Source organism: Drosophila grimshawi, unplaced genomic scaffold (genome assembly GCF_018153295.1).
Source record: "Drosophila grimshawi isolate 15287-2541.00 unplaced genomic scaffold, ASM1815329v1 contig_1377, whole genome shotgun sequence".
Lineage (NCBI taxonomy): Eukaryota > Metazoa > Arthropoda > Insecta > Diptera > Drosophilidae > Drosophila > Drosophila grimshawi.
In genome coordinates this window covers 22,020,779-22,046,729 of record NW_025062900.1, presented here as the reverse complement: position 1 = coordinate 22,046,729, position 25,951 = coordinate 22,020,779, and the positions used below count along the sequence as shown (strand labels likewise).

At 39.0% G+C, this 25,951-nt stretch overlaps 2 protein-coding genes and 1 long non-coding RNA gene across 3 annotated transcripts; 1 reads left to right on the top strand and 2 right to left on the bottom strand.

Annotated features, from left to right (window-relative positions):
• Positions 1-12,945: 12,945 nt before the first annotated feature.
• Positions 12,946-21,957, top strand: LOC6566746 (TNF receptor-associated factor 4). Its single transcript, XM_001993163.2, has 2 exons — positions 12,946-13,480; positions 20,368-21,957. Exons 1-2 carry the CDS (start codon positions 13,205-13,207, stop codon positions 21,562-21,564), a joined length of 1,473 nt encoding a protein of 490 aa, XP_001993199.1. The 5' UTR covers positions 12,946-13,204; the 3' UTR covers positions 21,565-21,957.
• LOC122322430 lies at positions 15,257-15,910 on the bottom strand. Its single transcript, XR_006246596.1, has 3 exons — positions 15,755-15,910; positions 15,605-15,695; positions 15,257-15,545 (listed from the first exon to the last, which is right to left on the bottom strand). It is a non-coding gene; the product is annotated as an uncharacterized LOC122322430 (long non-coding RNA).
• LOC6566745 (vacuolar protein sorting-associated protein 53 homolog) lies at positions 21,903-25,837 on the bottom strand. Its single transcript, XM_001993162.3, has 4 exons — positions 25,634-25,837; positions 25,053-25,565; positions 23,824-24,992; positions 21,903-23,764 (listed from the first exon to the last, which is right to left on the bottom strand). Exons 1-4 carry the CDS (start codon positions 25,736-25,738, stop codon positions 22,870-22,872), a joined length of 2,682 nt encoding a protein of 893 aa, XP_001993198.1. The 5' UTR covers positions 25,739-25,837; the 3' UTR covers positions 21,903-22,869.
• Between the last annotated feature and the right edge of the window lie 114 nt (positions 25,838-25,951).

Below are 25,951 nucleotides of genomic sequence, written 5' to 3'. Positions count from 1 at the left end.
TCATTTTTGATTTAAGCAACGAGTTAATTAAACGACGTGTGCTTCGTGCTGATTTATGAGCTTTATTCTTTCACCAAATAAGGTGCTAAGCCAACGAAAAATTAGCAACATTTTGGTTGATGCACATAAATTAAAAATCGAAAGAGAAAAAAACTAAACAAACAAGAAAACCAAAACACAACAACTTGCAATCAGCCGCCGCTGCTTAACACTCCAAATTGGGCAAGACGTTCGTGTGCCGTTGTCGTGTGGGCCGTAAAAAATCAAACAACAACAATAACAAAAACAAAAACAGCAACTCTAACTAAACCCAACCCCAAATCGACGGGTTAATGAGAGGCGCCATATTTGGGCAGCTTGAAGCTGGCAAGATGCCCGCCACGGTGCTGTCTGCTACCTCCGGTCACACGACCAAGCTAAACAACAGTAACAACAACCACAACAACAAACATAACAACAACAACAACAATAACAACATAATGCTTAACAGCAGCACTAACAATAGCTTATGCAACTCGATCGCCCATCTGAGCGATTCAAGGACCAATCTCACTGTCAACACGCCCACTGCCTGCCAGCGTTTAAGGTAAACAATTTAACAGCTAAAATCGCATTTATTTTTTTATTATTATTATATTATTTCATTTAGTTTTGAAACAAGTTTAATTTGCTTGAAATTTGGGCGTTCTGTGTTGTCTGTCTGTGTGTGCTCGCTGCCATATTAATAAATTATGCTAATTGTTTGCGTGCGCTTTTCGTGTGGGTCGCTTTTGGCATTACATCGGACACGGCACTTGGATTCCACAATACAATCGACGACTAATTGGTATTTATGGGTATTAAACGTGTCGCATTAGAATGCCGGGGCCATAACCGATTTGTCGTGCAGAACGAAATGGAAGCAGGGCGAGAAATTTTGAGGGGAGTCCACAAAAACAGTGGTCATGAGTTTAACTGTCATTTTGAAAACGTTATAAAAATTAAGTTTATTAAAATCTATGATAGATAGATAGACAAAACAATAACAATATTAACTTGAATTATTAAAATTAATTATTAAATTTGTTTGCTTACTCCAAATATACTTTCGAATATTCACAAGACATTATCGACATTAACAACTATACTAATTTCATTATGCATACCCAACTATTCCATTAAATATTCACACACATTTCCTTTTCCTTAATTTTTACCAAACAGCGAAATGTTTCGTCGCTCCATCGCCAGCAGCACACAGTCGAGTACCAGGGAGAATACCTACGAGGAGGTGAGTTCAAATTACTCCCTAATAAGCGTAGCGTAGTATATATATAATTATGAACATTCCGATATTTGAATAATAAATGATGCATTGTGTTTTCTAAGAATTGCAGTAGATCAAAAGTAGACTTTCAACCACCCTGCTGTTTGAAATATCTATGTAGATCAACGCTACCTGCTATAGAATCCGTTTTTTATAAACTGTCCATCAAAATGGAACTAATTAATCAAACAGAATGGCATTAGGAAAACCAAGCTTAAAAAACAAAATTTAGAAAGGGGAGAAATAAATTTGCGTTGCGTTCTATGAAAACTGCTCAAATTACGCAACGATCATTTTGTTCATTTACTTTTCAAATAGTAGTCGAATCTTTCAAGACTCGCGACAAGCACACAAATCTTTTAGCGAACCCCATTGCACATCAAGAGAAAAACGAATTCAGGGCCAACTATTTATAAACAAAACAGAAGCATTGGGGTTGTCTGCAACTGACTACACTCAGAAAAAAATAGCACTAAATTTTGAAAAAATCGATCTAAAATGAAAATCGCCCTGAAAACTGGAAAGTTTTTCTTGTATTTAATGTATATTATAAAAATGCAATATTATAAAAAATACAACAAATCGAAAATATGAAAAATATGGAAATAATATTATAAAAAATAAAATAAATTGAAAATATCAAAAATATGATTTGTTTTTTAATACTTAAAAAATTTTTCAAATCACCGATAAATTATAAGTTTTTTTTTTACTAAACTAAATAAAATAATTAAATAAGCTTTCTAAAATCTTTGTATAAAAAATGTAAAATCTTAAAATATTAATTATTGCTATTAATATAAACAATTAAAAGCTAATTTTTAAGTTGTGCAAATATGAAAGAAAAAACATGAAAATTTGACATATTTTTTTTCAAATATAAGAAAAGTGTAGCCTGAAATTAGGAAAAGAAAACCCTGGATCTTAGAAATATACTTGTTGAATAGTAAGGTGAGTTACCTCGGACGACGATAGTATGGTGAATTTCTGAAATTCAGGGCGATTTTTTCGAGTGTACCGTTTGTTTATCTGTAGCCGTATTTGTATTTGTATCTGTATCTGCGTATAGAAGTGCGCGTCTTGTAATCCGAGCCAGTGGCAACCACTTTCAGTGAATACGCTCGGGCGAGACAAAAGGCAAAAGAGGCACCCAAATGACGACGATGCCGATCTTCAAGTGTGGCAGCTGCCGTGTGTATCTTTAAGATACAAAATTCTGTATGCTGGATGGCAGGACCAACGCAGTGCAACACATCCTTACAGCAGCAGCAGGCAATGACCTGCTTTGGAATGTCTATTAAAACATCTGTCGACGAGTTTCTCTCTCTCTCTTTCTCTGTCTCTACCTATCAGGATATTGGCGCGTCTGTCTTGAGGTCCTTGTCGCTGTCTGTTATTACAGGCAACGCTCGTTTGGCGCGCTCGTCTCACAGTTCGACAGGCTGCCTGTCCTTTTGTTGGAGCCGGCACAGGTTTGTCTGCGGCTCTACCTAGTAAAACATCTGCCTCGGTTTGGGCGCGTCCTTCTCATTGGCTGTGCATTAATTGAAAGTAATTTTCCTTGATTCCAGCAAGGTGATAACCGGGTAAATTTTATTGCTTGCCAAGTTGTTCGGCTCATTGCGACGCAGTTTCCGGCACAAAGGAGGTGTCATTGTCATCCTAAATATAGAAAGTACAGTCTTCCATTTGCCAGGATCGTAGTATCTCACATGAGAAATATTGTTTTTTTTTAATTCAAAAGTTTTTTGAACTCTGAAGACATTAGAGTCATTTGCATATGATATTTTCCAACCGATCATTAACTGCGCAGCATTTATTTCCATGTACACTAAGTGAACTCCATTAGATATCCTATGGGAATCGCCATTTGAGACTGGCCAACCGCAAAAGCAGCAAATATGCCGTCTTGCCATGTGACAAGGCTACTGCCTCACATGCAACTTAGAGATGCGCTTGTCCTACGGTTACAGAGACTTAGATACATTGATACTCAGATAGAGATACTTGGATACATGCAGTCAGCGCGTGTTTAACGCATAAAATTGCAAATTGCGACGCCTGAATGCATGTGGCATCAACAACAAAAAACAACTGATGTTACTTCGATTCGATTTCATTTGCAGCAACCGCAAATCGCAGCTGCAAAAGATCTCAATGCGGAGCTACGAAGATGACATGAGATGAGCTAAACTGAGTTGAGCGTGTGGCAAGCAGACGACGACGATCTCTAATGGGGCAGCATTGACAGTGCATCTCATGTTGCAATTAGCTGTGGCAAGTGAGACTGCAGTTACTGAACCCTACAGTGCATACCCCGCCCCAAACCACTCTCCCCAAACCAAAGCTCGCTAATCTCTAATGTGGAAAGTGCAAGTGAGTGCAAGTCAAGTCAAACATTCGACTGTTTGTCCGCCTAATCAGAAATCAAATATATATATATATATATATATATATAAACACATATGTGTATATTTTGTGTACGTAGTTTGTACGCCTCTTGGGTTTTATGGTTGCGGTTCGCTCGTCTGCAACGGAATAGGAATTGAACTCGGATTCCGTTTTGGGAATTGATAGCTGCACACAAATATTTGACATGCACCGGGTGCTCAACAAGCAGAACCCGGCTGCAAACAGTGGCCATTGATAAGACGCTAATCAGCGCACTTGTTTGTTAGAGGGGAATGGGTAGGTTGAGAGGTATCATAAATTAGAAGTGCTTGGCATTTGAGCCTGTTGAGGCGATCGCATAATTTGAATTTGAATTTTATTATTTGATTTACGCCTGAGAAAGATAGTGCTAAATATTATTAGAGGTGGCGAAAGATGAAATGGTAAAGGTGTCGACTAATACATACCCTGTAAATTGTGTGTTCATACACTCAGAAAAAATGCAAACTGAATTTTTCGCCTTACTTTTGGCCAGCACATTTTTCCAAATCTTCGAAAAAAATATGAATAATTTTATTATTTTTTTTAATTATAAGTGGAGATGTAAATTTTAGCTATAGCTTCTTCAAGAGTTTTCTTATAAGCAGTAGTATTTCCATATTTTAGATGGTAAATCACATAGACTCTGCTGACAAGCTAATCACAAGGTAAATAAGCAACAGCTATCACTATTTTAAATAATGCACACAATATTTATTACATGGTTTTTATACTTGGTTCGCATCAGATCAAAGACATTATCATATTGAATTCCAACTTGTGCAATGCATTGTAATGTGAAAGAACTTTGTGTATACATTAAGAAAGCACTTTCAATATCGTGTGAAAAACGGGCTGCATTTGTAAGTAATATTATTATTTTTACCAAATGTTTGCCCATAAAACTGTCCCATTTCAATAGACCAAATAAATGACAGCTTTAAGTCAGCAACTGTCTAATTTTCAAATTGACAAATTGCCTTGAAAATATGTCAACATGCCCCCTGTTCAACCCGTGCACTCTGCAGTACTCTTCAACTTTTGAGGTTGAGCGCCCTCTCATTGAAATTCAAACAGTTGCGATACGCCCCAGACCCCTCCTTGTTGTCCCTACCTCCCCCTGCCATTCCTTTAATTTTCGTGTTATTATTAAAAACACCTAAATGGGTCGCAAGCAAAACTCAGGGCATCGATTCGAGCTACGTCTTCAAGTTGTTTGTGTGCTTTGTAGTGCAGCACGTACAATAAATTAGTGACATTATAAAAAAATTAAAAACGTGAGCCACTATAGCTAAACATATTTTGACAACAATAGACGTAGCGTTCAGGTTGGCCCTAACAATGAGGGCATGCTCATATTGCCACTCAATTTGTAACCGTATTAAAAATTAATGTACTTGTATTTTCCTAAAACTACTGTTGAAAACATTGTTTAAGCCTTTGAGAACTTGCCCGAAAATGAGTGGCAATTTTCTGTAAATAAGTATAAGTGATATATAGATGACATCCACTCAAAGCCTATTAGGGTATTTAAGGCATAAAACTTCTTGGCTTTCTACAAGCAACGTGACAGAAGCCCCCATGAAAAAAAAAACGTCAGAATATAAGTTGGAATCAGGGGGTGGAGTTGGAGTTGGCATTGTTGGAGCAGCTGGATCTGTGTGAATTGTTTTGTTGTGGTGTTATGCGTTTTTCTTTTTACGGTTTATCGGCCCCTCTCTTTCATTCTTCCTTATCCGCGCGGGCTCCCTCATTAGCATGTGGGGCACGAGAAACTGATAATAATATTCCCAATTCTTCGCTGCTCGGACAATTGTCAATAAAATTTGCTGACTGGCAGCACGCACAACACTTTTGAAAAACAAATCTTCAGACTGGTTTCGAAACAATTAAAAGAGGCCGTTCGGCAGAAAGATCCCACGCTTTTGCTATCCACAATCCACAACAAAAGGAAATGTGCGGCATTTAAATAATTTTTCGATGCCAGCCCACACAAAAACATCAACGGCTCAACCGCTCAACGGCAGACGCGCGTTGCTTATTTGTTCAAACGGTTACTGTCCAAATTTATATGCGAAAATGCATTTTAAATGAGCCAAAAACACTCAAATACTCACATGTATGAGTGTACACCTATCAGACACATTCATTCACAACTAAAACTTTTGTTTGCGTGAACTTTTGCGCATTTCTCTATGCCCGCGTTCAGCTGTAGTCAGTTTGCGCCGTTGTTTATCATAATCACATTCAGCGGAAATCATTCAAAAAACAATACAAAACAGAAACGAGTGAAAAATAAATACGCAACCCAAAAAAAAATATAAACAAAAAGGTTAAAAGCACAGCAGACATAACAACAGCAACAACAAATCTAATGAAATCTACCTGACTGAGTGAAACTGGTGAATGAACCACACTGAAAACCCATTTGAACCAGGTTATCTCTTCTATGGGTTTTTCTCTGTTTGCCAAATATTTTGTTGGCCATTAACAGCTTTTTAGCCGGAATTTGTTGTGGGTCAGCACTTGACTCTATCGCCACACAGCTTGAGTTTAGGGAAAGTCCTGCCGGGACATTAGCCAGCAATCGCATGTTGAAAACACTGCTTGGGTTAGTCCTGTGGCATGCGGTATGCGGCATGCGCTGAGCATAGCATGGGGTACTCAAAGAACGTGACTACAAAACATTTTATTAGACTGCTTTGAAAAATAATTAAATATAATATATGTACATTTTTTAAAAATATTTTCAAACAGAATTATCTACCTTAAGTTCAGAAAACAAATTAAATTCAACGTTTTGTATTAAAAGACATTAATACTCACTCGTCATTAAATTCATATTTTATAATTGAGAAGAAAAAAAGAACAACATTTTAGTGTGACATATATTCAATATTAAATTTGAATAAAAATGAATAATATTTTATTTGAGTTTATGAAAACATATAATATATATCTGCTGTCAGTTTCTCATCATTTGAACATCCATCGATAGCATTTTAACTATTTGGTAAACCCATGCACAACCTACTCAGCCATTTGACGGTTTTTGGTTACAAGTTGAAGCTTTCTATTGCTGTCATATTACATTGTAGATTTTCACTCAAGACTCACAGCACTTCCTCATTAGTTAGTTTTGGGGCTCTGCTCACAATGGAAATAAGCTGATGATAATTAAATCAGCGTTGCATGACACAACTTAATCAAAACTGAGCCGTGCCATCTTAAATATAAACATATATAAAAAAAAAACCCTTAACACAACAAGCAATGAAAGTGAATTAACTGACAGTTGAAAATCTCAACAAAACAAAACACACACAAAGATCACAAATGAGGTCAACGAACATGGCCCAAACGCGCAGCAAGCAAAAGTTGACAAAAAAAAAAGCCAGTGGGCAGAACCTGAACAAAAGACTTAGGACTAGGCAAAAGTTTCGAATCTCAATGGGCAAAAAATAATCTTAAATGCTAAAAAAAATACGAGTTGACTGTTAGGAAGCCAGCTCAACTAAAAGATACCCCGTAAAAATATAATATTATTACATAAATATATTTGGAGTAAACATTTGTATATAATGACAAATAAAACATTTTGTTTTATATACTAACGCTGACAAACTTATTTAAATATGAGTAATAACTTAATGTCATTACAACAAATTAATAATTTATAGCAATAGTATCATTTGATATTAATACTTATCCGCTAATTTGTTATTAATATAACAATTTTTACTACCTAACGATTTCAGAGAGATATCTGTCCTCCGTGGAACAACTTAATTATGCTAATTTATACATATTGAGTATTTACAGGGTATACAAATCGAATAGATACTTAGCTTGCCGCTGGCTAATGTTGTTTTGGCTTCGCTTTGCTTTGCTTGGCTTAACTTGGCTTATCTTGGCCATTTACGTGCCAAATCTGCAGGTGAAAGTGTTGCAAAAGCAAAAGCAAGGTGCAAAAATCAAAAGAAAATACAACAATAACAAAAATGAGTCGGCGCCTGTGATTTGAGGAGAAAATTGTTTTTCATCGCGCAGCGCGCCACAAATGCAAACTGTGCTCGAGGGGAGGCGAATTTTTCATCACATCTGCTGGCATTTTCCCACACTGCAGCCATGCACTATGAAATCTAATTCAAAGTGTTGCACAGTGGTATTGCTATTGCTCCACTTTATTGCTAGCCATTGCCCCCGAGTGCAACATTCCTTAATTGCCGCATTGAGTCATGCGCGATTAGTCAGCCGCAAGAATTTTCTGTTTGTGTATATTTTGTGTGTGTCTATTTTATTTTTTTTTTTTGAGTCACTATCAAATTTTTTCAAGGCTCTAAAAAAGTTTCCCGCGCTACGCTGGAAAATTAACGCGTGTGGTGTCACTTGTATCGATGGGTTTTGAACTCAGGTGTCCGCACCTGTTTCCGTTCTGAAAGCGGCGCTTGGGTGGCTACAGACAGACAGTCAAATAGACTGAAATGCTGACAGACAGACAGACAGATAGGCATAAGTATCTTATACATATATAGTTTCTTCAGTTGCTCAACAAAATATTTACTTGTTCAACACAATACGGGGCGCTAATTCTAATGAAGTTGCCAGGCTCTTAATGGGAACGTGGCAGGTGCATTTCAGCTGCGGCTCATAGACAAAATAACTCATGACGTTGCCCCATTTGAACTCAGTCATGTTCCAATTATTTAGACATATGATACATAACTTAACAGCTAATGAGATCATCTGGTCGACTAACAAGAAACGCAACTATATTTTAGGGTGGTTGAAAATACCTAAGATTGAGTGAAGATTATGCGACTGCATTTATGCGACGAGCAGATACAATCTTTACTCTAAATAATTACTTTAAATATGTAAGATGAAGTGTTTTTTTTTTTTATACTCTGGAACCAGCGAGAAACACCTTTTAATTGTAAAACTAAACTAAATAAATACACAAATGAGAAGAATGAGGTCTGCTATCTTAAATTAAATACTATGACTTTTTCAATTAAGATATGAACTATGAACTATTTTCTAAGTATTTTGATCCCCCATTTGAATTAGTTTAGTCTTTAATTTCCAAATTCCCAGAATTTGTTCAATTTATCAAAAGTCTGTGAACAGTAAACAGTTTAAGTTTAATTAAAAAATTGAATGTAATATAACATATAATAAATTTATAAAGATTTATTATTATTATTGGGGTTTCATGCACTGCGACCTAGTTTCCTTTAAGAGCCCCTACTGACTATATAACTCCGTCTTCAGCCTCATTGTCACAAAATCTAAAGATCCACTACTGATTATACCAAAATTTAAAATGTCCTTTAAAGATTTTCAGGTTTAGTATACTAGCAAATATCATAATTAATGATTGCTGATTTCCCACAATTTTAATTATTGCTACTTTATCAGCCTTTGTAATGGGCATTTGCATTCCCAGAAAACCAAGCACTCAACTGCTTGCCCCCTCCCCAGGCTGTCTTGAAGTATTTAGCCATGCTAACCGTCCGCAACTAATGCCAGACAAGACCTTTCCAAATCAAGGGCTACATCTAAGGATTGGGATCGGCGTGTGCGGTTACCCCGGCTCTCCTCCTGATGCTCATTTTGCTCAGTTTTGCTCAGGCTGTGCTCCGTTGTCATCAGTAGAATACTAAAAGATCATAAATAAATAGCATTGAGGATTTACATTTGATGAGGAATGCTGCTGCTGCTGCTGTCGGACTTGTGTCGGTCTGTCAGTTGGTCGGTCACACTTTAATTAGTGTAGATAAAGCGAGTCTCAGCGGATCTGAGAAATGCAAACAGTGCAGACATTTCAGAATGATTCACGCTGCTCAGTCCATACCTCTCCCTCCCTCTCTCTTTTTCTCTCTCTTTTTCTCTCTCTCTCTCTCTCTCTCCCTCCCTCCCTCTCTCTCTCTCTCTCTCTCTCTCTCTCTTTCTGTCTTATGTAGTTATGCATCTCGCTCTGGGTAATTGATACCCGAGGTGTTGATTTGTAAAATAAAAAAGAAACAACAACAACAACGAGAAGAACAAACTGTTTGCTTGTAAACAAAAGCGCTTGTTATGCCGCACACAACACCAATAAACAACAACTGAATTTTCGGGAATTTAGATAAGCCGCAGAATATTTTCATTTGAAGAGACCAAAACACATAAAAAAAAAGAAGAAGCAAAAAAGTAGCAAAGATAAAAACAAAAAAAATAGGAAAGTAAATAAGGGTAGGGCATTTCGAACTGGACACGCCCAATGCAAATCATTTGGGAAAATATCGAGTAATCAGAAATGAAAACCCACAGCGATCAGCTCCAACTGATGTGGGTCCATTTGATGGACTGACAAACTGATTGCGGGTTTACTGACTCTTCTCAACTGCTTATCAAAAAACCAACCAACTTATCAGCTCTGTGCACGAAAATATTTGATATTTTCTCCTAGTTGTGTTTATATGTTAAATATTAAATATTTATGCAAGAGATTAATGGTTAGGCGCACGCCTTCTCATTTTTGGAGGGACTTTAATTTAAGAGAATTGCATCATCGTTTTGGAATATTTATTTTTTGTGATCTTAAACTCTTAATTAAGCAAATCAGCTTTTGATTAGCAGTGGAAGAGGAAACTGTTTTATTGCCAGCGGATGTACTTAACATCTTAAAAGTGAAAATAGACCATGTTTTCAGTTTATTAATTAGGCATTTTTTTAGTCATAGACTAAATGTTAATGGACAGTTGTTGGCCTTGGAGTGAATTAGTTAAAACGTTAAATGGAAAACAATAACAAAAAATTACCTAAGACAATGTAAAACCCATTTACATTCCTTTTTTCTATAATAATTAATGATTTGAGGCATAGCTAATGAATTATTGTGCAAAGATTGAATGCTTATTAAAATAGTTGCTGCAAAGCCATTGTAAAAATTCACACAGCATATGTTTCAGAATATTTTGTTTTAAGGAAAAGAAAAACCTTTTATTAGTCAAAATTATGATAAAAAAAGGTACAGTAAAAAAAAGTATTGTATATTTAGTATTTTATAAGTGAATTAAGAAACAAAGATGCGCCTTCGAATCTCAGACAAATATTTAAAAAATTAAATTAAATCTATCCTGATGAATACAAATTGAGGCTTTATTAGGATTATGATTATTACATTTATACCTTATCATACCCCCAATAAATATAAATAATACAAAATCTTTCTAAATAAAACAAAAACATTTAAATAGAAAACCCTTCAAAAAATGAGGATTGCATCAAAAATCCTCACGCTTTTTGAATGAATTTCCAATGGCAACATAAAACTACAGTTCCGGAAACATTTCCACAGTCTGCACAATCACACGATCCTTTTTTGCTGATCCTTTGTGTCAACCCAAACGACACCTTTGGCAAACTGTCAATAAGCGCATTGTTCGCATTAAATAAAACAGCTGCCAGAGTTTCAGTTTCCATTTGCTGCCATTTCCCAAGGCAAGCCGACCACACAATGTCCTCTGCCTGGACGTAAGGACAATAACAGTTGAACTGATTGGTATGCTGCATCTGCAACTATCATGGCCGACATATGCCGGCAAGATGGTCTGGAATTTGGCGGCAAAAATGGGAACAAATTAGCAGCTGGCCAAAAAAGCAAACGGAGCGAATCTGTTCATCAAGCGCCTGGTCACACAAAACAGAAACTTTCTGCTGAGGTTTGAGCCCATTTTCCTAACCAGATGAAATCGCTGTCAACGCTAAGCTTCTAAGCGGATCTTCTGCTATTAACCACAAGAGAGAGGCACACAGAAAGAGAGAGAGAGTTGTTTTGGCCTGGCCAAGTCAAGAGATCTTTGACTCTCTCTCTCTCTTTCTCGCTCTCTCTCCGCAGCTCTCTTTGCTGTGGTCTGAACAACTTTTCTTGCTGCCGCTTGTGTTTAATGACTCTTTTTTTCGGCAACGGCCAACAGGCCAACTCAACATGTTCAGTCAACCTTGGCAAGGCCGTTGTTGCCGGTTTTTTTTTTCTTTTTCTTTTTTACTATCTGCGTGTGTGTGTGTGTTGTGTATGTTGTGTGTGTTGTGTGTATTGATGTTCGCGTGGGTCTTTGGTATGTGGCCAACGGAAGTGCGTTTCGTTATAATTCGCATCCACCTTTTATTCAAAAACATAAAATGCCCCTCCCTTCTCCTCATAGAGCCAAACAGCTGCTTTTGTTGCCTTCCTTTGGGATCGGTTTACGTAATTGCAGCGCAAATGGCTTGTTGCCCATCATTAGACCACGTTGCTGACTATTGGCTCAACATGGCAATTACTGTATACGTTTGGAGAGTGTCCTGCTGCCAAATTGAGTGGAAATTTAGGGTTGATTTTTCCTAAATGATAGCCAACTGCAATTTACAACTGTGCCCAGATCGTTACTTGAATTGTGTCCATTAGCAATAGACACTAAATTTACTGCCAGCCAACTGTTGGAAATTTTATTTTATGTATCCTCCAAACTTATTTCAAAAATCAAAAGCATCAATTCTTAAAAAAAAAAAACTTTTTAATTAGTGGAAAATAAAATTTACTACATTTTTAGTAAATATTTAAATTTTACTATAATATTTTGTAAATCGCATACAACATTTAAATCATAATTAATTTATTAGCCACATATCTTTATTTTGAAATCAAGTCATTAAAAATTTCGTATAGTTGCATAGTGCTCGTAAAAGTTTTGACAACCATTTCTATTAAATGCTTGTCTTTTCGAGTTTGACCTCTGCGGAATGCCTCTTGAGTACTTCTTGTCAATCCATCCATGCAGCCTGCATTTGCTCTCAATACTTTTACACACACACACAAGTTCCGCAACTGTGCTGGCTCAGTGCCAATTTCATCATTTCATCAACATATTTTTGAACTGAACAACTGACGAATTGAAACTCGCTCCATATGGGGAAACTCTTCAGCAGGCGCTGCTGCTATCTCTGCTGCTGCTGCTGCTGCTTCTGTCGCTGCCTACTGCTTCTGTTGTTGCTTTTCTCTCGCTCTAAAATGCAATGCAGTCAACTGCTGATCTATTGCCATCTCATTTGCACAATAACTCAGCTTTGCGCATGTGTATGAGCGTGAGTGTCGCTTGTTTGCATGGATGTGTGTGTGAGACCGGGTAGGTCTCTTGCTCAGCGACTGCGTCATTTCAGTTGCTTTCGAGCGAGCGACGCAAACGGTTCGTTATTTTGTGCGTTTCACCAGGTTTTAAAATTGATACAAACGAAATATAAAAATTAAACAAAGTCGCGCGTGCGTTGTGCGAGTTGAAATATAAACGCAAAATTGTGAAATGATGAGTGCTTAAAACTGCCAAAAACTAAAACAAACAATCAGTGTTGTACAACACACACCTGACACTCAAAGAACAACAATTTGAAACACCCTGTGGATTAGTTTCAATCAAATTAAGCACAGCAACAACAACAATCAAAATGGTACGCAGCTTGGCACAGTGGACCAAAACGTTGAGTTTTCCCTCACGTCTGTCCCCCAATCGCAATTCGAAAGATTGCTCCACATTGGCCAATCCGGTGCCGCCACCAACACCGCCGCGCAACAAAACCAAGGGACACAGCAATTGTGCCACATCGCGTTCCTCCTCATCGACGGTGTCCTCATCGCATTCATCGGCCGCTTCACACAATTCGCCATCGCCGGGCAACAACAACAATATTAACAATATGCCCATAACGGAACTGGAACAGATCGTAAGTTTTATTAGTAGAACGCACTTCAACTTCCTGTTTGGCCCAAGCAGCAGCTGTGCAAACGGCGTAAGCTGATAAAAAAAAATAACATAATAAAAAATAAATAAAATAAAATGCCAGCGATAAAGCTCATTGACCCATTTCAAAGGGAACTGCAATTGGCATTACGAAAGCCAACGAAATGCGGATAAGCCACTTATCATTAACAATCAATCAGTAACAAAAGCAAATAGAACAAATATCAACCAAACAACTGATAAATTATTATAAATACAGTAGTCGCCAGACAACAAAATAATGCATAATTCAAATTTCAAAGTAAATTATTTAACAAAAAAAAAATGTATTTATTTTGTTATATTAAAATTTCAACATTTTTTATTTTTAAAAATAGCTGAATAATAATATTTTTGAGAAAATTATTATAATGGAGCTTCCACTGTACATTTGACGGCAATTAACTGATAACACTAGGATTTCTAGGCTAGATAAGCGAGTTTATTTATATGATAGAAACAACTATCGAGTCAATTTCGAGACCACCCAACTATGCCCCGTCGATGTCCAAGTTAAGAGCAATTTGCCAAATTGAGCGCTTGAACTAAATGTCTTAAAATCAAATTGCCAGTTTGTACACCGCACACAGACACACATACATAGAAATCTAGAGAGACACATGTGCCACAAAATAGATACAAGAAAAAGAAAAAGAAAAAAGAAAACGCTGAAAAGCAAACAGGATGTCGCTATGCTTGAACAGGGTATGGGAATTTAAATGGGAATGGGAATCTGAATCTGAAAGGGCGCTCACTTTGTTGTAGACGACACACACATGTGCACAACGTGGCAAACTGACAATTGACGGTGCAACACACAGCGCACATGTTGCATGCAACGCCGCTAAATTGGAAATCTTCAAGTGCTGTTGCCTGTGGGAAAAATGATTGCAAATGCGACATAAACAATCCAAATACCGTTAACGATTACATTTGTTTATCTAGGCAATTGATAGCTGCTGTTGATTTGGGTTATTCGAGAGAAACAAATGCCACTGCAAATATGCACTATTTATGTGAATACAAAAGTCAACAAAATATTTTATATCAATAAATAAATACATTTATAATATTTCGTTGACTTTTGTACTAGATAAAATATATAACTATAAGTGAATACATTTATTTTATTGTTGACTTTTGTATGCTGATAATTCATATTTGCAGTTGCATTCCTTTTCTCAAATAACCCAAATCAATATCTAGCTATAAATAAATAAATAGTAGCATAAATATTTATGAAGGTAACACACTCTTTCCTATCTTATAAGACCAACTATTTTACAACTCTCTACAAAGATAAGGTAATTTGTTAATTGAAAAACTCGCAAATTGCCAATATGCTACATGTTAGTAAAGAATGTGCAACAATTTGCAGAAAGTGCAAAGTTCCTTATTTATTTAAGAGTGAACAGCAAGTGGTGCATTCCATTTTAGTTTTGGTTCGCATAGTTAGCCATGTTATGTTGGCCACCGAGCCACACCCGCCGACCACGACCACGACCAGTGGGCAACTGGCGCAAAACGTGCCACAGCAGCAATAACAACTAATAACAACATGCCACAGTTTTCAGCATTGGAATCGTGACTGGTTGCTTTGGCGCCGCTACTGTTGTTGCATCAACTACAAATAGCCGTGGCATGCAAGAAATGCCAAAGTTTAAAGGCGTCGTCTGCCCAGCAAATACCGTTAGAAAAATGCGATTATATAAGTCACAAATATCTCGCCGCTTTGCCATTTGTCGTTGTTTTTTTTTTTGCAAACGAGTTTCTTTATTTAGCTTTGCATTTGGAAAAGTTGTTCAGGCGGCTTTTCCAAACATCCTTGGCCAAAGGTAAACCAGTTAACCGGTTTGCGCAGGCGTCTGCCGCGCATAACTGTTGGATTAGTCCAGCTTATGGTATTGACCAGCATCCGGCTAGCAAAAGCATTTCCGCCAGCTTTTCCCACAATTTAAATTGCCGCTGCTCCAATTGCATTTTCCCACACTCTCGCGACGAGGAACTTGCTGTAAAAAAATTGACTTTGATTAGCGTTTTGGCATTTAGCAACACTGGCATTTCACACCCAGCTGCTAATCATAATTTCTATGTGAGTGTGTCTGCTGGAGCTGAGTCAACTGTTTTCTCTTGGACCTTGTCAAGAACGAAAAAACAAGCTGAAATACATATTTGTTGGTTGTTGTTGTTTTGGCGAGCCAAATACCAGACGACGAACCCAAAAGCAGCGATCGTCGCTTAACTTGGCCAACAAACGAAGCGTCAGCAGTTGCGCTGTCGCGCTTCCTGTCCAAGCAGCTGCTGCTGCCAAGCTGTGACTACCAGCATATATTACAAAACACTAAACAGCCTCAGCAGCTGCTCCCAAAAAATAGCCGAAATTAACACAGCACAAAGTTCACCTGCAGCAGGTCAAAATAAATTGCAACATGGCGTCGAGATGCTGCAATACGTGTGCAGTTGGGCAACATTAGTGCAGACAACAGCAGTGTGGCAACACTGTGCACAATATTTAGAACATTTGATCTTTGCAATTTTAGCTATGCATGCAAATACAGCAACAACAACACATATATCTGCTATTAGTGTGCGTGCAGGTGCAGAGCACAAAGCAAAAGACAAAACAAAAAAGAGAAGAGAAAAAACAGCTGCTCGCTCTCTTTACAGTCTCAAAACCTGTTTGGTGGCTTTGCTCATGTTTTTGTTTTTCTTTTTGCAGCTGTCTTCACTTATGTGTGTGTGTGTGTATGTATTAGTGTAATTGTTACGTTGAAGCATTTGCAGCTCTTTGTGAAATTCATTAAACTGCGCATCAGCTGGTTAATTTTTTTGTACCATTTATGCTAGCGTTGCATTTTAGCCGCATACATTTTATTGGGTCAGCCAAGCGCATTCTACGCCCCTTTTGGGGCGTTGTATTTCATCATCATAAACATAACAAACGTAGCCACAATAAAAAAAAAAAAAAAAAACATAAACCAAAGCTTAAACCTGTTGCACAGCTGTTTCGAGACAGGTAGCCGAAAGCAAAAAACAAATACAAAAAAAAACCATAAGCAAAAAAATACTGTGGGAAGTTTTATATGTAAGCAAATAGCGCCAAGGCGCTCTAATTTGATATGAAAACATTTAGCACAGTTTCCAAAACTCGAACTGGTCACAGCAGTCATATGAACGACGAAAATTGTTAATGAAAACAACAACAATTTGGAGAATTGTGAGAGCCATGCCAAGTTGTTTTTTTTTTCTTCATATTTTTGGTGCGTGTTGCAGGCCCATTGCCCATTGTATCGACCCATTTAAAAAACGATCTTTTGTTAAAATCAACTTGAATAATGCATTTTTGGTTAACAGACCAAACGGAAGTTGCCCGCGGTGCACTTCTAATAGGTGGCAAGGTGCTAACGTTGCCCCATCAATCGTTGCCACACTGGGTAGCTGGAATGCCACCATTGATGATATTTTAGTTAGCATGTTGAAAATCGTGCTTGCTTATTGACAGCCCAAATAAAGTTTATTTTGTTATTAGAAATTTAGTACTTTGAAAGACAACAATTTCTAGGCATTATGGAATGGAATAGAAATTATGAGCGTAATTTTACATGTAATAATCTTAAAAACATACGAATCGATCGCTTATTAACATATGGAGTCTTAATAAAAGAAAGAAGCTGTAGAAGTTATACTTGCACCCCCAAAGTTTTCCTATTAATAAAGTCACTACACAAAAAAAAAAGAGAAAAGATCATGACCAAAACAGAAAAATGTATTGGGTGCTTGGATGCAACTTTCAACACAAACAGAAACATAAACAATGCGTTGGCATCAGCCACTTCCAGATTGGTATGAGTTTTAATTGCTGCCTGATTGGGGCCAAAATTCCTGCCCCCAACCCCACCCAACGAAGCCATAAAAAGCCAACAAAAATAAAACAGACATGTCAGCAGTGCGGCAATCTCCCCAAAACAATTTCTATGAGCGCCTTGAACTTTATGGATACATCTGCATACATATATGTATAAAAATATATATCTTTATGTATAGGACGTGTGGAAATATGCTAGACCCATGCCAAGATCAGTTCGAACTACTCTGCAGTGCATCGAATCGAAACAAATGGCTTGTCTATAATTATAAAATATCTTTGCTTTCCTGCTCATTTTTAAAATTCAATCTTATGATTGAAGTGCTGGCAGAGTAAGTGCATTTAGCAGGCCTTATAAAAATAAATATTGCCTTGTTTTTCAATGCACTTCACTGCTTAACTCGCCTCAACAATCTGTTGTTGTTTTTTACAGTTCATTGATTTTGTTTTAGTTTTTTTTTTGCCTTTTTTTTAATTATATCAGCTTTTTTGGGTTTTGTTTATTTCTATGCGCTTTCATTTTCATAGCACGCACAAATTGAATTTCAAATCAACTGATTTTATATAACATGACTTTTGGACCTCCTTTTTTTAGTGTTTTTGTTTTGTTTTATTGCACAATGCGTATCAAATTGTTTTTAAAACTGTTTTTCGTTGAGCACTTAAGTTAAGTTGATTGTAGTTAAAGACGCCCCAACATTTTATATTTTCGAGCTTCTCAAGGCAGCATAAATTTGTTAAATTGACATATATTTAGCCAGATAGATTTTTGTATTTTTCCGGTGCTCAACCTAGATAATTATATAGATATTATATAATAATTTCTGCTACGCTGTGTGGTCCGCCATTTAAGTAGTACATGAAACTCTAAACTAATCGTCTTAATAAAGAGTCAATGATCTCTAGAGAACACTTGCCCCAACTTCTTTAGATTTTCCCTGCCTGGAACTCGTATTTGATTTCCTTGTAAACAGCATCCACGTTGACAAACAGACAAACATCAGTTGGCAGCCGGCTTTTTGATCTTTGACTGGATGAAGTTGGAAGGAACCGGTGCGCCCGCCTGCACATCATTTTCAATTAATGTAAACATTTGGTAAACATTTTGTATTTTGTTTATCGTACATATGAAGATGTGGTCTTCACTTCCTGAATTTGAGTATACTTATGATATATACATACATATGTACATATATACAACTTATTCACCCAATTCATAACTGCTAATTGGTCCATGGCCCGTTGCCAGAGTTCAAAATTTTAGCTGGCCACAGTTCAGCTCTATTTTATTCTCTAATGCTCTTTTGTCATTTAAAGATATCATAAAAAAATAAAAAAAAAACAGCTAAAACTTGTTTTCACGTTAAATAAAATTACCAGCAAAAGGCAATTCCATAGAAATGTATATACATATTTATGTATAGATGTACAGCTCTGTATGTATGTACATATGTATTATTATTATTATTCTTCATTTGTTCTGTTTTGGGTTTCATGCTTTACGCCCATATTCCAGAGAGTTGGAGACCCGGGGACCGGCTTATGTGTTAATTGCTTATTATATCTTTCATTTTGATGTCATTTTCACTGGGAGCTCGCTCAAATTGTAGTCGTGGACAAGTCGAGACATGTTCATTTATCAAAAAGTCAAGCCACGCTCGTCTCGACGCGGGCGCCGCAAAGCCAAACTGCAGATAAGGTCAATTAAAAGAGTCAACCGGAAATGTCGCGACGCTCGGCACTTGGTGGGGGAATTGCACACATGTGTGACACACACACAAGCACACACACACACACATAAAAATGTTCATTTAACTGTTTTAGTGTAGCCACAAATCATCTTTGGTATACTTGAATGGCATTTCATATATTGAATTTTAATTAGATTGATAGCTAGTCATAAACATATTCGCACAATTCATTATTATAATCTTGATGGATGCTAGGCACGCCCCCAAAGTGCAACTCCCCCTTTTCTTCTGGTAATTACGATAAAGAAACTGGGGAGCAGCTTTGCCAAAGGCGCATGCACAAAATGCACTCAAGCGGTCCAAACTGTCCAGAGCCCAAAATGGTAGACAGGAAGTGCATGCCTTTTATACACATATAAATATGTATGTATGTGTATGTGTGTGTTTGTGTTCGTGTCGGTATTTGTGCGTCTTAGAACATGATCAGTCATGCGTAAACAGAGTTGACGGCTTAGCTGCGTGAGGCAGCAAAAGGCAGGTAGCAAATTGCTGAGGTAACTCGTGAAAAGCAGTAAAACAATAAACAGTAAACAGTTTTTCTGCGGGCTAAAAAGATAAGAAGATCTCCAAATTATCCTTCAACAAGGCTTATCAGTAGGATAAATAGAACACATTATCAAATCTAGTGTCCTTACAGTCAGCTATAAAAGTGTGCGGATAGCTGACCAATTCAAACAGTCAAGATTTGTGCGTGTTACAGTTCAGTTCGATGGGTTTTTGGCAACGTGTTGGCAAAATCAAATACAAAGTAAGGGCTAAAGATATTGCAGCTAAGAGATACATTCTTCAGAGTTAAACTTGTTTTAATTATGATTTTGTAACTCGACGTTCTAAAAGTTGAATATAACTTTAGCATTTTAACTAGACTCAGAAAATTACATTATTTGTTTATATAATTTTCTTATAAAAATAAACGTTTGAATTTCTACTTTTTAGAAATAAATTTCTTAACGATAGAAAACATTCCTAAGTAATAAAATATACAACAATTTTATTTCAAGATTTTCTAACTTTTAGATTTTTTTCCTTATATTTAGGAATTATTTCTAAAAACAAGAAACTCTTTTGTGGGCGATTAACGTTTTAGGGCGATAACATTTTTCGAAGTTAAACTATTATAGCCCAAGATTTTATAGCTCGAATTTGTAAAAGTTAAATATAATTTCACAACTTTAAGCAATTACTAATTGAACTGGATTTTTTCATTCCTTGCAGATCTATCCCGGTCCGGATCCGAAGCAGGCGATAATGGGTTCGCTGGTGTTTTGCATACACCACAAGCAGGGCTGCAAGTGGTCGGATGAGCTGCGCAAGCTGAAGGGTCATCTGAACACATGCAAGCACGATGCCACACAGTGCCCCAACAAGTGTGGCGCACAGATACCGCGCATCATGATGACCGACCACTTGCAGTACACGTGCACCATGCGCCGCACCCGCTGCGAGTTCTGCCAGAGTGAATTCTCGGGCGCTGGCCTGGAGGAGCACAACGGTAGCTGTGGCCAGGAGCCGGTGTACTGCGAGGCCAAGTGTGGCCAACGAATCCTGCGCGGACGAATGACGCTGCACAAGTCGAAGGACTGTGCAAAACGTTTGCGTCGCTGCGCCCACTGTCAGCGTGAATTCTGCGCGGACACTTTGCAGCTGCATGCGGCCCAGTGTCCCCGCACTCCGCTCGCCTGTCCGCAACGCTGCGATGCGGGTCTGATTGCACGCGGGGAACTCGAGGCGCATCTGCGCGACGAATGCCAATCGCTGGCCGTTGCCTGCAGCTTTAAGGATGCCGGCTGCCGTTTCAAGGGTCCGCGCCAACTGCTCGAGGCCCATCTGGAGAACAGTGCCGCCGCACATCTGTCGCTGATGGTTTCCCTGAGCACGCGACAGGGCCAACAGATCCAGATGCTCAAGTCGGCCGTGTCCAAGCTGTCGATCAACTATACGGGCACGTTGCTCTGGAAGATCACCGACTGGTCGGCCAAAATGAATGAGGCACGCGGCAAAGATGGCCTCGAGCTGGTCTCCCCACCATTCTACACCTCACAGTATGGCTACAAGCTGCAGGCATCCATGTTCCTCAATGGCAATGGACCCGGCGAGAATACCCATGTCTCTGTCTACATTAAAGTGCTACCCGGTGAATACGATGCTCTGCTCAAATGGCCATTTTCGCACTCGATCACATTCACGCTGTTCGAACAGGGTGCTCAAAGCGGTCAAGGTGGTGTGGCCGAATCCTTTGTGCCCGATCCCACATGGGAGAACTTTCAGCGGCCATCGAATGAGCCAGATCAACTCGGTTTTGGGTTTCCACGGTTCATCACGCACGAACTGCTCCACAGTCGGCCGTTCATCAAGAGCGACACGGTCTTTCTGCGCGTCAAAGTGGATCCCAGCAAGATTGTCGCCGTCTAGAGATGGAACACCCCAGGACAGTTCACTCGACTTTCGTAAATACTGTGTATTTGTGTGTCTGAGTGAAGAGATATATATCTACGAAAAATCTAGACTGTATTATAAGTTAAGCGTCGGCTTCGGGCGTTGTTAGCCATTGGGTTCTAACTGGCCTTTGAATGCCGATTGCCACGCCTACTGCGTAATAGTCATATAGCTCATATACATATATATATATATATATATATATATATAGCTTTAGGTTTTTTGCAGTGCTGGAATTAAACCAAAGCATATTTAACATAACATCCAATCCATCAACAAAACAAAACAAAAAACAAAAACGGAAACAAAAGTTATTTTAGTATTTAGTTGTATAATTTAGTTCGTGTCTTAAGTCTTTTGTTATAGAGATTTGTATTTTTTTGTGCGCTCCTCGGGCGACTTTCAAAACTTTCAAAAGATCTTCAATTTAGATCGTACGTTACAAAAAAAATGAACAAGAATAACAAGAAATTGAAACTCTCGCTAGTTACTTAGTTTTGCATGTACTATATAGCATAAACGCATCTCTAGTACTTAAGAGCTCTCAACATAGAAATATCTTTTAAAAGTAAACTTCGTAGTCATTAGTACCATGAACATGAACAATGAACACAGAGCAATGAATCGATGAGAATACAACGTTCAATATAGTCACATAAGTTTATGTTTTAAAGCTAACAAGTCAAGTCTACAATAAAAGCAAATACAAAATCGATAACATGTCTTTCAATTCTTTTCAAAATTATTCAAGGCATTATTACCAAAGGGAACTTGGAAGTGGAATTCAACATCCAATAAAAATGTTTTTAATGGTACAACATACATTAATCCAATGAATTGTCATTAAACACGAATAAACTAAACTCATAAACAATAAGAGTCGTTCATAATTGCAGTTAAAAATAACTTACAATTTTTAAAATATTGCTGCATTAAATAAATTAGAATTTGCTAAGTACAAGTACAGAGAATTAGAATCTCTTGTAATTATAATATTTAGATATCAGAATCGACATTTTTAATGAAAATTTTCGATCAAAAGTAAATCAAGACTTGTTTTTGTCAATTCGAAATTTATACTAATGCCGCCATTTATAGCCTTGACTTTCTATGTATAAAAATAAAATATTACTAAATCTTACACACTTTTATGGACGCGAGTTGCCAATTGTTGCTAAAAGTCACATATTCTTCAAATTATCGAAATGTGGAACATCTTATGAAATTACAGCGAACTAATGGAATGTTAGTGGATTTTTATAAACTAGTTAGTGGCTTTGACTAGGGGAAACGTTTCTTGAGCAGGCTCTCCAGCTTGCGAATACCCGTCTGAGAGCTGCCATCGGCATTTTTATCCGCACTGCCCGTAAAACTGCCCACGCTAAAGATGAAGGCACGCTTCGGCGTGGAACTGGAGGCACTAGTTGTTGGAATTTCAACCGATGCAGGAGCAGCAGTCGTTGCATCTGGCTCCTCTGTGCCAGTTGCTGGTGTTTCGCTTGGATTTGGCGTGTCCTCTTCGCTGTTGGGTGCATCCAAAAGACCACTGACGGCCGCCGCCGAGGCAGTATGCTTGAAGAGATCAATCAGTTGAAGTTGATCCACGCGCTTAACCGCCTTCATATCGAGTATTTTCTGATATTCGGCTATTGTAATGTCCGGCAGCAGTTTGAGCACTTGTTGCGTAAAATGCGCCGGCGGCTGTACGGGCGTCATGACCACTTTGATTATCATTTCAGCACGCGTCATATCCTTGACCACCACTTTGGTGTAGCTAGTCGGAGCCTTGCGATTCACACTCGAACCGACCGACGGCAGCTCGAGCAGTGCCGATTTCAGCGAATGTGTGTCCAACAGCAGCTGCTCACAGCCCAGCACATTGTTGGAGCCATCCGACAGCGTCAGCTTACACCTGTACAGCACATTAATGAACTTGGGTATAAATGCGGCCACAAAGCGATGACAGAACTGCGTAAAGTATTTGCGAGAACTGGCAAGCGTGTCGCGTATTGTGGGCACCGTCTGCTTGAAATTGCTGCAAATGCTGCTGATAAAGGCGCTCTGATCTCCCACGTTGCTGATCTGCTGCCACTGCACCTTGGCCATTGCCTGCAGCGACGCCTCACAACCGGCCTCCAAATCCTGCACGAGCAGTTGTATGCAGTTGGAAATGATGCTGGGGGAATAACAAATAATTAATAAAGATCAAACTTAATCACATAAGTTTCGACTAACCGATGAAAAACATCCTTCTCCTCGCTCATATCAATCTTGGTCACATAGGCAGGCGTCACCTTCTCCTTCAGCTTATCCTCCAGCTGCTGCACGGTCTCCAGGCAATATTCACCGGTGGTCAGCACACAACAGATGCGCACAAGATCATCGCGACCGAAACGCTGCGTGTCGCCTTCCTTGAGGAAATTGTGGAAGACCTGCCCGGCAGCCGTGGAGAGATTTTGCATGTCGCGCGTCAGCAGCGAGACGCTTTTGCCAATGGAACTGCTGGTGCTGTTCGGCACCAGTTTGGGTGTGCTGCCCTCGAGCACCTTGGATGCGTATTCACGTAGATATTTCTTGAAGACTAGCGCCAGATCATACATGGGCTGCTCGTTGCTCAGCTGATTACACTGCACCATGCACTTCTTATAGAAGACAAACAAGTCTCCAGAGCTGGGATAAACCGTGGTTTTGGCCTCGGCAAATTTGTACGGCTCCTTGGACATCTCAATGAACTTCTCCAGCAGCTCGGCGAGATTGCGATCAATACTGCGTATATAAATGTCCAAATGTGGCTTGAAACACTGACCAATCTGATCATGGAATATGGTCACTGACAACGGTGCCTCTGTTGTGGCCGGTAAGGTGAGCACACGTGTCTGCTCGGCGGGCGTGGTGCCCAACGTGATGCCCGTGAAACGCTTGGAGAGCAACTGTTCAAAGGCCTGCGTTTTATTGATGGCAAAGAGGAGCAAACGCACATCGATCTCGTTGGTGCGCTTGGCCATTATCTGAGCCAGCTGTTGCCGTGTCTGGCGGCAAAATTCGACCGTAATACGCTCGGAGACCTCCCAGTCCAGCGGAAAGACGGCGCCATATTTATCCTCAAAGTCCAACAGATGACGCTTTAGCCAGGCATAGCGTTTATCGATCTTGTCCAGCCAGGCGATGTCCTGGTTCTCGTGAAACAGATGCATATACTCCTCCAGCTGTTGGGCTATAAACCACTTGAGCAGCTCCTTCTTCACCTTCGCATCCAGCACGGACATCACCTTGCATGCATCCGCCAGCTGATTGAGTCCCAATCTGTGCTGCGTTGACGGCTTGTTGGCGAATGCCTCTTTAAAGTCCTCAGTTATTTGTTGTGCCAGCGTCACTTGGATTTTATCTACGCTCTGCGACAGATTCTGTGCGAATTGAGTGATAAGTTTAGATTTTATAACTAGCCAGATTTAACCATTGACTACCTTAATTTCCTCAATGTCCGAATACTGCTGAAAATGTTGATTTACCTCGGTGATGGCCTGCAATGGATTTAGAATCTCACCGTAGGAGCGTCGCTCAATCAGCTCGTTCAAGCTCTCAATGCCGCCCACAAGCATATGCAGATGATTCAGTGTCGTGATCGCCGAGGTGAGATTCCGCTTGGCGCAATCCAGTTGTTTGATGTCGCGTGTGATTTCCTTGACCATTTCCTCGGTGCGCTCGGCTCGTGTCTTCACATCGATGATGTGCGTGAATAGGGAACTGATGACCTTTTGTGCCTCGCACAGAGCCAATTGTCCGTCCTGACCGGTATTCGTCTGGCCACGCACCACAGAGCGGATATTATCATCGATGAGGGAGACTTCGCACTGCATCCGTTGAATGGTCTCATCGATGGTGGCCAGCGATTGCTCGTTGGGAAACAGCTGATTGATGTAGTCCACGGTATTGAAATCGGGTGCATCCATTGGATCCTGTTCATCTGTTTTCAGCACCTACAAAAATGTGATAAATTCAGTTGTAATCTGCTTTTATTTAGGTTCGTGGCATATGTTGAGCTCACCTTGTCGATGACCTGTTTCACCTCCTTGGAAAAGTGTATTTTGTTGATGCCCATTCCTTGAACGGCAACGGCATCTGCCGCTCCTGTTGCCACAGACTCGCTCATTTTGTGTTCTTGCGCTTTTCGCTAGGTTCTCTAGTTTTTCGCCAGTTTTTCGTCCACAATTTTCACCTACCGCGTCACATTTGTCATTCACACTGAAACGCGGACATAATTGTATTTACCAAACAGCTGATTTGCTAACTCAAGTATGTGTTAAATTTAATAACACAAAAAAAGGTGAATCCAGATGTGGGTACACCTACAACTGAGGAGGTT

Coding starts and splice junctions, on each gene's coding strand:
- LOC6566745 (XM_001993162.3), bottom strand. CDS start 25,738: ATGAGCGAGTCTGTGGCAACAGGAGCGGCAGATGCCGTTGCCGTTCAA. Junction 24,993..25,052: donor CGGACATTGAGGAAATTAAG/GTAGTCAATGGT, acceptor CAATTCGCACAG/AATCTGTCGCAGAGCGTAGA. Junction 23,765..23,823: donor GAGAAGGATGTTTTTCATCG/GTTAGTCGAAAC, acceptor TTATTCCCCCAG/CATCATTTCCAACTGCATAC.
- LOC6566746 (XM_001993163.2), top strand. CDS start 13,205: ATGGTACGCAGCTTGGCACAGTGGACCAAAACGTTGAGTTTTCCCTCA. Junction 13,481..20,367: donor TAACGGAACTGGAACAGATC/GTAAGTTTTATT, acceptor CATTCCTTGCAG/ATCTATCCCGGTCCGGATCC.